This window comes from Drosophila grimshawi, unplaced genomic scaffold (assembly GCF_018153295.1).
Source record: "Drosophila grimshawi isolate 15287-2541.00 unplaced genomic scaffold, ASM1815329v1 contig_1006, whole genome shotgun sequence".
Lineage (NCBI taxonomy): Eukaryota > Metazoa > Arthropoda > Insecta > Diptera > Drosophilidae > Drosophila > Drosophila grimshawi.
The window spans coordinates 2,710,346-2,723,583 of NW_025062489.1; the positions used below are offsets into that span (position 1 = coordinate 2,710,346).

At 35.5% G+C, this 13,238-nt stretch overlaps 1 protein-coding gene across 25 annotated transcripts; it reads right to left on the reverse strand.

The window, feature by feature from the left end:
- Positions 1-1,627: 1,627 nt before the first annotated feature.
- On the reverse strand, positions 1,628-10,831 carry LOC6565435 (troponin T, skeletal muscle). Of its 25 annotated transcripts, none has more exons than XM_001991085.3 (10): positions 10,717-10,831; positions 7,941-7,988; positions 7,142-7,183; positions 5,257-5,280; positions 4,125-4,497; positions 3,484-3,702; positions 3,332-3,424; positions 3,178-3,258; positions 2,407-2,485; positions 1,628-2,151 (listed from the first exon to the last, which is right to left on the reverse strand). In XM_001991085.3, exons 2-10 carry the CDS (start codon positions 7,961-7,963, stop codon positions 1,907-1,909), a joined length of 1,179 nt encoding a protein of 392 aa, XP_001991121.1. In that variant the 5' UTR covers positions 7,964-7,988; positions 10,717-10,831; the 3' UTR covers positions 1,628-1,906. The 25 variants fall into 25 exon arrangements, with proteins under 25 accessions (XP_001991121.1, XP_032594298.1, XP_032594305.1 ...); XM_032738407.2 differs by lacking the exon at positions 2,407-2,485 and adding an exon at positions 2,983-3,061; XM_032738414.2 differs by having other exon boundaries at positions 4,128-4,497; positions 7,138-7,186.
- Positions 10,832-13,238: the final 2,407 nt, after the last annotated feature.

Sequence of the window (13,238 nt, forward strand, 5' to 3'; positions counted from 1 at the left end):
CTCTGACATCAAATCAACTATTGGATTGGGTATTAAATAAATGGATAAATATATACATACATGCATAATAATACATAACATAAGCGTATTGTACAATATTTATTAATGACAACAACAACATCCAACAAAGCAAAAATAAAAAATATTTAAAATATATTATAAAAATTTAAAAATAAAATAAAAGTTAAACATAAAAATGTATGCGTTAGCCATTTATTTTTTCATTTTCGGTTTTTATAAGGTGGATTTGGAATAAATGCAAGCTGTGTTATTACTGTTCGCCATCATCGCATATAGTCCTGATCAGGGATCGGATACTTCCTGCATCATTGGCAGGCAGCTTGTACATCAGCTGGAGCTGCAGCTGGCATCTCGCTACGCATCATACATCATCAAAGATTCACCTGACGGATGCGCATGCCATGCGGAAGCTCACAGGAAAGACTTTCATCGATTAGCACTCAAAGATTTCCAGGATTCAAGAAAATTTTTTTTGAAAAAAATAACTTTTTCAAAACAGGAACATGCTCGTAGCTCTACCGTATCCTTGCGGATCTTGGCGATTCCTTTGCCAAACATTTCGTTCAGAGCAGGCTGGCAACAACGATTTGGTAATTTCGACTCATTTGACGTTCGTTCTAAATTTGCATAAATACTTGGGTTCTTAGACAATCCATTATCCTTGAATGCATTTCGATTAGAATATATGCAACGTTATGGCCGAATTGAAGCCATTTTTCACACCGTTTGTGTGCTAATATGCCTCAATTTTCTTTACGTACGGGCAATTCAGGCAATGCAGCACTTAGTTTGTGTCCCTGCTGCGTGCATATATTATCCTAAATAGCAACCTGCAATAGCAACCTGTAGAAGGACCATCGACTTAAAAAAAAAACATTTTGGTATACGAATAGTTTGTGCACTTGTAACTTGAATTGATGGACACACATCAGTGTATATTTGATTACTAGTAGCTTAAATATTTTTTTTTTTTAGCGCCAAAAAATGTTATAACCTTTTTTATTATTTTCTAATTCTAATTTTGAAATATTTACAATAAATTTTTATTTTGAATTGATTTATTTTGATTGTATTTTTTCTTTCTCGACGTTCAATAAAAATAGTGTAAAGTTTTTGGTAAATGAGTGCGAGAGAAACTGAAATTGGAAATTGCGGCCTCGAGGCACAGCCTGTGAAATATATATATATGTATATATATCAATCAACAGTCCGAGGTTTCATTATGATAAGCTAGAGTTTAAATTCAGTCGAAATAAAACATCCGAACAGAACAAACTGTTTTTTTTTTTACTAAAAACCGCATGGACTCAATTAATATATGTATATATATGTACATGTCTACATAATGCGACGATGTTTAGAGACTGGATCCTTTTATCGGTCTCTAAAATTTACTCAAGTTTTCCCCAGCCTTTTATAATATGCGAGGTTGGCCAAGTCATCTCACAGTGCGTAGTAATCGGATAATTATTATCTGAGCCCCAGCGTAGCAGATTTGGTCCAATGCCTGAAGATTGAACACAGATGGCATACGTAAGTGTATGACAGTCTTCATCCCTTCATCACCCACAACAGTGTTACAGCATACACTCACAAACAAAATAAATTGTTCATAGATATGATGGTATGACACTTTAATTTCTTGATTTATGTTAATTTACGTTTTTTAATTGGTGTTGTTGATGTTTTATTTGGAAGAAATTTACATTTCTTGTTCAATAAAAAAAAGTGGTACTTTTCATATTTGCTTCTTTTGGAGTATTTTGAATAAGCTAATAATAACTATTTAGTTCATTCTTTTACTTTTATTAAAATTTTTTGGCATTGGTTTTTTCTTCTTTGGTTTTGTTTAAATGTAGTTTTACGAAAAAATTTATTTATTTATTTATTCTTCCTCCTCCTCTTCTTCTTCCTCCTCTTCCTCTTCTTCCTCCTCTTCCTCTTCCTCTTCTTCCTCCTCCTCTTCCTCTTCCTCGCCCTCCTCGTCTTCTTCTTCGACGACCTCCTCCTCGACCTCATCCTCATCCTCGGCGATGTCCTCATCGGCCTTGGCATCCTCCTCACCCTCAGGTGTCTCGGGCTCACCGGCCTTCTTGCCTGGTCGCTCGCCGAACCACTTTGGCAGTTTGGCTATATGGAAAAGTAGTACAACATTAGCATAATGAATATATACGCGTTACAGTGATTAAACACACATAATACAATATAGACATGGAAAACATGGCACGACAATGAACAGAATGATTACTGTTGATAGTGTTTTCTGGTTTTCCCCACGGTACAGTAATAATTACAATTTGTGTAACTACCCACTTGCACCAGAATGGGTACACTATTCTGCGGTACAATACCAGTACCAAGTGTATAGCTAGGCAATTTACATACATTTTTGACGGCCGGTGTATTGTTCCTTCTTCTCGTTCCAGATCTTCTCGTTACAATCCTTGCTGATCTCATCGAAGCCCTGTGTTCCGAAAGTGTATGCGTTTGTGTGTATGTTTTTTTGTTTTTTGTTTTTTTTAAGGTTATGCAAGTATGACGAAACAGTTCAAAACACACAAGTACAGTTCACAATTATAAAATATATATATATAGTGTACAGGACATAGAAAGAAATAAAAGAGAATAGACGTCAAGTGTGATATTAGCGTTAGCTACATTGTATGTATGTACGGTAATGTGTATAGATCCCCCAATAAGTAATATTCCAGTACGTCGACGTTATATACTGACTGATTGACTGACTGTTCGACTGACTGTTCGACTGACTGACTGACTGACTGACTGACACAATGGTGAAGATTTTTGGTCACTTTGGCGGTGCCTTTGTAAACATTGAACAGAGTATGTATGCAGGTACGAGTAGTACAGAATCGTACAAAAGACATATGTTGACATAATAAACATAAATAAAACATTTAGTTTGAAGAGAGCGCAAAGTCTTGTTTTGTGCGCGCTTACATTTTGTGCGCTGAGTAAACCTTTCCTGTCTCTCTTGCCATGTTTTTTCTATGGTTTCCGCATACACCGTATTATAGCCCTATATAGGTAGTACACAGAGAAAAAATACAGAGAACAACCCATTGTTTTGCTAGAGTTTGGCAAAAGAAACCTGTGGCCAAGCAAATTATCAGCCCTGGCTACCCGAATACTTACACCCTCGAAGAGCTTCTTCTTGTCGTCATATGAGCGGGTATCCACACGTCTCTCATATTTGGAGGCGACTTGAATCTTGGGCTGTAATCAAATTGAAGATACGGTCAAATTTGCTCAAGTCGTAGACATGTGCCTGGACGGGCTTATTGCTTACCGGGTATTTGCCAGTCAAGGCTTCTGGGTCGAGACCCTTCTTCAAGGCTTTGTGCCTGAGCTGTTGCTTCTGTCTTTCCTTCAGCTCTTTCAACTGCAAGTGAGCGTATTTTTAACAGTCGTTCTATCAGTTTTTGTTTTATTTTTACTTACATCGTAGTCCTGACGCTTCTGCCTTTCTTCCAAGTCATACTTCTCAGTTTCCAATTTGACGATGAGCTCCCACAGTTCCTGGGCCTTCTCACGCAGCTTCTGCTCGCCAAAGCCTTCGATAGCGAGGGGCTTAATGCGGAACGACAACGAGATCTTCTTCTCCTCCTCCAATTGTTCCTTAGTCTTGTTACGTTCCATGGCGGCGGACGACAGTCCCAACTATATGCGTGCAATTTTCGATTTTTTTCCATTTTAAAATAACACATTTCGTTGTGTGTTTATTTTGTGTGTTTTTTTGTTTGTTTTTTGTTTTGTATTGTTTGGTTTTGTTTTTCATGTGGTTTACAACAACAACAATTTATAGTTTGGGGTCGCAGGTTACGGTGGTACGTGTGGAACAGGTACGGTTTTATTGTGAAAGACATGTATTGCAAATGATAGATTAGCAAGATTGTGGTGTGTGTATGTGTGTGTATGGGTTTGTGTGTAAAATGAGATTAAAATTTAAATGGCAACGAACGGATACGAATCGAAGAAAGTACGAGATATACATAAAAAGTAAAGGTAGAAACGACGAAAATACGAGAATGGGTTGGGGAAGTGTATCAGTAAGCTGCATAGATGGAATTTAATATAATTACCACGCCTGTCTCCTTCTTGGCAATGGTGAAGTTGGGTCCCTTCTTGTCCTTGTCCTTCATGGCCTGCAACATGGCTTGGCGCTTCTTCTCGGCCTCCTCGAGACGCATGCGCTTCTCTTCAATTTCGCGCTGCTTCTTCTCTTCAGCCTCACGGACACGACGCTCCTCTTCCTCCTTCTTGCGTTGGGCCATCTTTTGCTCCTCCTCGGCACGGGTGACCTTGCGCTTGGCCTGCTTCTCCTTCAGTTTCTTCAGCTCATCCTCCTCCTTGGATCTCTGTTTGCGCCATTCGCTGATGTATTCTTTCAGCTGTTCATCGAGATCGGAGCGCTTCTGATCCTGACGCTTGATGAACTCTGGATCGCCCTCACCTCTGCACAGCACATCAAACAAGACAAACAATTAGTAATTACCTCAAAAAATCATAAATAGTTTAGCTGGCTAAACTAACTAAGCTGTACGACTAGTATATCTAGATAGTTATGCCTAAAGTTAATTACATTGAAGTCAAGTTGCTTTTGAATTTTGTTGAGTATTATGTATTTTTTAAATAATTAAAACTTGTACGCTATGCTAATATAAGTATACTCGTACATACATATGTACATAAATAAATACATGGTACATAATTTATGTATATGCTTTTGGAGTGGTTAAAAACTTAACAATTAGCTGCCATCTCTAATAAGCATTAGATCAATTTAATTGTTAGTAATATCAACTACAGTGCGACTTCATAACCCAACTTGGGCAGCTGCAGCCACTCGGCCTTTTTTTTTAGACTACACTAAGCAAAAAGTAAGGCAAGAACATATTTAAAATTTTTATAGATATTATACAGATTATTATGGGGTGTATGAGTATTGCACATATTGAGTAAAAGTAATCTATATACAAAAGTACGTAACCTATGCAACTAGGTCTAGATGTACTAGATGTATGTGGTGAGTAGTGCATACATACCACATACATTCATATGGTGAGTTTGGTGAGTATTCGATTAGCATTCAGTATGGTTAACATATATAGTAATAATAATAATAATGGCGCTGCTTAATATATCACTAAGAATTTAGTACGGGTTAGATTTTACATATCAATTTTGTACACATTTCGTATGGCATAAACTTACTCGGCTGGTGTCTGAGGTGGTTTTCTATACGTGAGGCAAACATGGAGGTGGTTTTGATATATTTGGTGGTTTTGTGTTTCAAAAATTGTTTGGTTTTATTTATAGTTTGGCACAAATTCACGATGAAGTACGCAAAAACACGTGTTGGGTTGAGAGATTTGTTTTTTTTTTTTTACATGTAACAAAAATATTTATTTTTTTTATACAAGCAAAAAAATTTTTGAAAAGAAAGAAAAAAACATTTTTTGTTTAAAACAAAATTATTTAAAAAAAATTATTGATGTTGCAATGAAACGTATAAAAAAAAATAATAAATTAAAGGTAAGTACGTATTTGTAGTTTGTTGTTTTCTGGCATGTTGTTGAAAATTGTAAATTCTAAAACTAAATTCCAAGCAACGAACTGTAAGCTATTTATACAAATGTTCAAAATTCAAAACTGAAACTGAAACTGGAACTGGTGCCGTTCACAAATGAATGTTTTATTGTCGGAGCATACAAAAATAAACAATTTTGCTGTGCTTTGTACAAAATTTAATGGAAAGGTTTTTCGAACTTTTTGGAATTGTTTTTGGAAATGGTATTCGAGCAACGAATTGAACTAAATGCTGACTAGGACAGTTTTGGGTTTCGAACATTCCGGATTTACACATATTTCTTTTCGGGACTGCACACAGATGCACTATGATTTAATTTTAAAACAACTTCCTAGAAAATAACTGATGACAAAATTTTATCTGTTTTATTGCAGCATCCTAGCCGCTCTGAAATTCAATGAAATATGTATATATATATATATATATATGTAATATACATATATATATATATATGTATATATATCTCACACTATGTATTTTCCTATGAATTCATTTCGGGTCTTTAAAAAAATATACGAATATGATTTGGTAACGCAATTACTTACTTCCTGTAATAAGAAAGAGAAACAGAGAAATGGGGAGAAAGAGAGAGAAAAACAATTGTGGTTTAAAATTATCCATGTCTTAAATTCTGAATTGGTTGAACAAGAAGCCAGGCTAGCGATAGACGAATTTACTTTTGCCTTTTTTTCTCAGAAATTTTGAATGGTTTTATTCATTTTTCAAATTATATAGGAAAGGGAAAGACATGTTACGAGTACAAGTACGAATACAAATACGAATACAATACATATACATATATATTTATATTGAAATAAATACTAAATTTTGGGAATAGGGGGTGTGGCGGGGTAGGCAATAATATAGGTGGGGGATACACATAAATATAGCTTTATATATGTACATACGGTTGCCAATATGGTTGTTTGGAATTTGGAATTTACTCTGATGCTTGGATGGGGTTCAGGGAAATATGTGTTGGATGTGTTATAATTTTGTATTTTGAAATTTTTATTATTATAATTTTTTTTCGTGATTTCTTGACATGATTTCATTGCTTATGTGGATGTGTGGTATGTGTATCAGTACATTTTTTTTTACAAAAGATTTGTTCAAATTGAGCAAATAATAATTGATGTATTTATATAGGATACGATTTAATTACGAGTACAACAACATTGAAAACAAAAACGATAAATCAAAAAAGAAAACAAATAAATATACAAAATGATAATGATAAAAGGAAATGAAAAGGAAGCTAAATTAAGCACAGACAAACACACAAAACGGAAAATCTACGGGGGATAATTTTCACGAATGCACATTGACATTTTTTTTTTGCATAACAGATAAAAAACGAGGACTTATACAAATACAAATACAAATACAAATATAAAATACACACATATAGAGCATTCATTTTTTTTTGTATGAAATCATAATCAAATCATAATTGTTAAAAACACCAATCGACATTTAGCTGCTAAGTTTGGCCACAAAAATACTTACGTCTCCTCTCTGGTCTCCTCGACAACCTCCTCCTCCTCGGAACTGCTGACGTGTTCGTAATTAAACGATTTACGTGTATGGTTTTGTGCAAAAAACAATATCACAGGTGCATTTTGGTTCGATTGGTTCGATTGGTTGGTGTATGTGCAAAATAGTTGTACGAGTTGTTGTATTAAAGTTGTTTGTTATTGATTTCGAGAGAGACAAAACGACAACATTAGCAGTTGATTGATTCAAACATTTGGTTTTGGGGAATTAATGTTGCCGGGAACGGTTGTTGTTTGCCGGCATATAATTTATTCATTATTGTTATTATTCATATGGTTTGGGGTTTCGGTTGGGTTGTTGTTTGGTGGTTGGTGGTTTGTGGTTTGGTTCGGGTCCAGGTGGGTGTGTGATGAAAGTAGAATTTGTGTAAAAAGGAATACAAATCAAACATGTGCCATAAAAAATTCAAAAAATAAAAATAATACAAATTGTAAACACCCAATGCTTAACATATACACACACACAACTAAAAACAACTGTGCATGGTGTGTTCAGATTTATGTATATGTGATTTAGTTAAACAAATCGAGGTTGAAGTTACAGCTTACAATATACATATTGAGTCGAGAAATCTAAAACCGCTCCCCAATTTGGGAGTTCTATGATTAGATCGATAATCTTAAATATACCAAAAGGCACACTTTAACTTACGACTGAACTGAACTGAACTGAACTGAAGTATGATTAAATAGTAACCACCTTGGCGTATACTTAATATGTTTGCTGTTGCCTGCCCAGGACGTGTACTTACGTGTATTCCTCATCATCGGACATGGTTACGGTTTAGGATTGAAAAAACCTACAAAAAGCAGAAAGGAAAAGACGCGTTAGTCAATGTCATTTATTGGATGAGATATGTTTCGTTACTGTTACAGTTACTGTAGTTCACTGTTGTTATGCTACTGTTCACTGTTTGTAATGTGCCAAATGTCAAATGCATCAACGCCAGAAGCAACCGCAGCAGCAGCGACAACAACAATGGCCAAAAACCAAAATAGCAACAGCCTCCTCCTATTGTTGTTGTTGTTTTTGTTGTTGTTATTGTTGTTTTCGCCTTGATATCGCGCTATATTTAGACATCACATATTTATACAGGGCAGTATCTGTGTCTGTATCTATACAACACCAGCATACATACATCTGTGGCCGTATGCTGTCATAAGACACACACATTCATATGCACAAACACACACACACACACATATATATATATTTATATATATATACATATATATATATACAGATCCATATTTATTTTTTTTATAGCTGGCGACAATGTTGTATCTGATCATAATTTGTGCGCCTCTTACAAAATTCGGTTATTTAATTTTATGTACTCTTTTCTCTGTCTAGCTGCCTGTGTATATGTTTACATACACACATTCATTTATAAATTATACATGCATACATATATATATATATTTATATATATATATATATATATATATATAACATATATATAGTGTATATGTATATACCGTGTGTATATAAAATTGTGTCTTATTTTGCTTAATTTTTGTGTTGAGATTTGTGTGAAATGCTTTGGCTTTCTAGCTAAATGTTAAAAATAGATGCGCGTATTGAATTTCCCTGACGACGACCGAAACTATGCGAAGCGCTTAAAGAGCTTTTCCGATGACTTTCGATCGAGAGTCGTTCAGATTTGTACCTTGGCACTAAATCAATGGCACTGCTGAATTTCATCTAACACACAAAACTGAATAAAACCAAACTCGGCTAAACTCAACTAGGAGCAACTGTCAAAAAAGTTACATTCGTTTGTCAAAAACTTTGACAGCAATATGCAATGATGTCCGGCTAAAAGAATGATTATGTGTGTGAATCTACAAATTGTATATATTCATGCATTTTTGGGCGTTGCAAAAACTGGGTCAGAATATATACTTGCATTTATAAAAATAAAAATGCATGTATAATGTATGTATGTGATGATAAAACTGACTTAACTGCAAGTTCAACAACTTGTGAGAAAACATTGAAAAGAGTTAGATGGTATACAATACGTATACTTGATAAATAACAAGTAGCTGCATTTTACCATATATCATAGCGTCTGATTAGAAAATCGAATTATTGGCTGTTTGGTGTTTGGTGTTTATCCGCTCACAACAATTTACCAGCATAAGCATCAACCTTCAGATATATTATGGGAATAACATCTATCGCATTACTAATTCTTCTCACTATTAATATAATAAATGTATATTCATTATATGTAATCCTGAAGAGTTTGATACAAAGCTGCGTCTCTGGTTCAACTTGATCTCTCAATTCGCTATTCTCAATTCAATTCTCGATTCCTAGCAAACTTTCTAGACTGAAAATCTGTACTTTTGGCCACATATTGGAAAATATTTGGAAACTACATAACAGCAATCTGCTTAATTTAAAAAGAAGACGGAGAAGAAGAAGAATATTTCGTTTTCGTGCTGTGCACTAAATTTAGAAATTTTCCAGCACCGATTTGGATATATCCGATATGAGTGCGAGAATGCCTATATGTATGTGTAACTGTATCACATGTGCGTGGGACTGTGTGTATATATATGTGTGTATGTGTGTGTGTGTGTGTGTATGTGCGTGTACGTGGGTGGGTGTGGGATTGTCTGCTTGGCTTGAGACGCCTGCGCAGTCGGAACGTACACACATCGTTGTATCTGTATCTGTATCAGTGTGCTTGTCAGTGTTGGCCATTTTGCCAAGGTAAGAAGACACACACACACACACACTCACGCACACAGGCACACACGCACATATGAGCATATATAAGCGCACAGCTTATTTTTAAAATTTGTAGATCGAAAAAATAAAAAAAATATACAAAAAAAAAAGCAAATTCTTTAGATCATATAACACTTGGCTGTGGCTCTCAAAGCGGTCTCATGCGGAGATTGTTCGATTTTGTTCGTATTCCTGATTATTGTTGCTGTTGTTGCTGCTGCTGCTTCTTCTTATGTTGTTGTTGTTCTTGTTGCTGCTGTTGCTGATTTATATGTAGTTGTTGCATTGTAGTTGTTGTTGTCGTCGTCGTTGTTGTTGTTATACGCCCTAGGGCAATTATTTATAGTCTTTTGCAGGCATTGAACAAAAAAATTTGATTCAAAAAATGCAGAACAGTAAAAAAAAATTAATTTAAAAATCAAATTCCAATTGGGAAATCGTTAATGTTGTTCTTTTAAACACACTGCATTCGTAAATTGTTTCTGTCTTTTTCACTTAGAAAAAAATTGTATAAAAAAAATATAAGAAAAAAATCATTTTCTAAATACACAAGATTATATAAGAACATTTGTTTGCAATCTGATTTCTTATTTGTTCTTTCCTTTTTTTTGTGTTTAGTTTCTTATGCGTTTTATAAGTTCAATTTGCAAGGATTTACATTTGACTTTGTTCAAAATTTGTGATAAGTTTTAGGTTTGTTCGAAAACCTTGTCAGTTTTTTATTATTACTATTTGATTTTATTTAATTTTTTTGGCTTTTGGCTAAACACACTTGGCCAACTTACTTAGGGAAAAAGAAACAAATTGAACTCTCAACTAAAGTCCGAGCAGCTGACGTTGTAGGAGCGAATGCTGCGGTTCGACTAAACAGACTGACGATCCAAAGCGATGCTACACGTTATGTTAAAGAATTTTTTCAGCTTGCGGAAAATGAAAAGCATTTCCCACCACTACCAGTGCACGCTCACACACACACACACACACACACACACACACACAAACACACACATGCGCAGACATAGACAGACGACAAAGGTCTCTAAACGCATACACACAGACAAATATATATATTGGCTGACGCCATTAAACGAACGGGCGTGAAAAGGCGCGCTATATGCCGGTCCACTGGCGATCCCCAACGATGGCCAACAAGTGGTGGTGGGCGGTAGTCGGTGGACGTGGGGAGGGCGGCTGTGTACAGAGGCACACCACACCACGACAACGATGCCATTCAGCTACGAAATACTTGGCAACCATGGCGCAGGAGCGCATAGTTATGCATGGACTGGCGGCTCGAGACGAAGCGTAGCGTGGGCGACGACGACAGCTTGTGTGTGTGTGTGTTTGTGCGTGTGTGTGTGTGCGCGTGTGTGTGTGTGCGTGTGTGAGTATGTGCCAGCCTGGCAGCAGTAACAATTTCAGGTGGGTTGCCCCCGCCCACCCCCGTCGGCAGCCGCTTGCCGCGTCGCCTTCTTGCGGCTGAAACATAAACTTGTTGAATAAACAAAACGCGCACACGCACACACTGAGACAGCAGGCGAACCAGAGATTTCCATAACGAATACATCCAATTGGCTATGTGCTGTATATAAGTGCATATGTATGCGTATTTGTACGTGTATGTGTATATAGCCAGCTCGAGCATGCCAATAGCGAATATAGCTGCCATATAGCGCATCTATGCGTTGGCGTTTGAGTTGTTTTTGGAATCAAATATCGTTGAACATAAATTTCACAGCCATTAAATTTGCTGCCATACATACACGAATATGTATATATGTATGTAAGTGTATCCAGACTATATATATATATATATATAAACATAGCTAGGCTAGCGATGAATATTGCGCATAGTTTAGATCCCAGCTGTAGAATGAATTTTGTGCCACTACTATTTAGATCAAATGCATATAGATTCATATTTATATAAATGTATGTTGAAGCTGAAAATAAAAAAAAATGTCAACGTTGCAACATTGCAACATCTTTTGGGCGCAGTGCATGCCCTCAAAGTCCACGTATCTTAATGATTTATCAGCGATTGTTTTAAACCATTCTACATACATTTGAATCATATATAGAGATATATAATCTATATACGTATATACAGACATATTTAAATGTATGCTGACGTCGCTGCTGGCTGCCAAATAGCCGGCCTTAGTACCGTTTGTCCGTCCGTCTCTCCATCTGCCTGTCTGCCTATAAAATCGATCTATTCGTCATTGTTCTTCTTTGGATTTGAATTTGACCTATTCGTTCAACGTTTTACTTAATAACTGAGCACCCTGAGCTATCGTTCTCGTATTGAAAGCTGAAATTGCAGCAATAGTTTCAAATGCAATCAAAATTAAACTCAAACTCTATGAATGATGCATATATCACTCACATACATAGATAATCCATAATCCATAATCCATCATCTATAATTAAGAATATTTTATTTTACACACATACGTGTAAGTAATCTTAAGCTTCAAGTGAATAAATTTATGTTCGAACTTTAAGTGAAATACAACCCAAGCCATTATTAATTTGTACATTTTTTATTCGTCGAATTTTTACTGTCAAATTACTACTTAAATTTGGGAAAGAACAGCCTTAGGATACTTACCGGTCTATTGACAGGACACTGTAGACTAAGAAGTCACCTAACTAAACTTGGTGTATGTGGTAGCGATCTGTGCAGGTTTTGTGAAAGAGAGGAGGCATCCTCGATGCACATCCGAGCAGAATGTGTCGCCTTAGCTAGAAGAAGCATCCTAGGGATGCATGTTTAGAATTTTAGAGACATAGAAGACCTCAGCCCAACAAAGATCCTCTCATCATTCGTGCGGGAACTGGGGCTGATGGAAGAGCTGTAGACTCAGAAGGGGCCACAATAGTTCAAGTAGGTCGCGGTGCAAATTTTACGTGAAAGCCTCTTTGAATACTTGTGTGCACAATACTTTTGAACTTGTTGTTTTTTAAGTTAGTTTAGCAGAAAGTTTTTGTCAGTTTATAATTTAAAATATGCGGACTAATATAATTAAATATAAAATAAAGCCATATTAGGAAACTTACTTAGGCTTTATTTTTTTGTCAAATTTCAATTAAATTGTTCTCATTTTAAGATATTATGTACTTATAAGAAATAAGTAAGTTGAAATGAACAACCATCCATAATAATATATTTACCTGGACTTTAAATATCTTTTATATTAAATCAAATACATAACAATAGCAAATTTCAAAATATAAATTGTGCTGTTAATCGAGTTTATTTCTTTTCTTTTCTCTTTTTTTTTTGTTTTGCTTCGCATTTGAT

Coding starts and splice junctions, on each gene's coding strand:
- LOC6565435 (XM_032738403.2), bottom strand. CDS start 7,963: ATGTCCGATGATGAGGAATACAC. Junction 7,187..7,940: donor TCCGATGATGAGGAATACAC/GTAAGTACACGT, acceptor CGAACACGTCAG/CAGTTCCGAGGAGGAGGAGG. Junction 3,425..3,483: donor AGAAGCGTCAGGACTACGAT/GTAAGTAAAAAT, acceptor GCTCACTTGCAG/TTGAAAGAGCTGAAGGAAAG.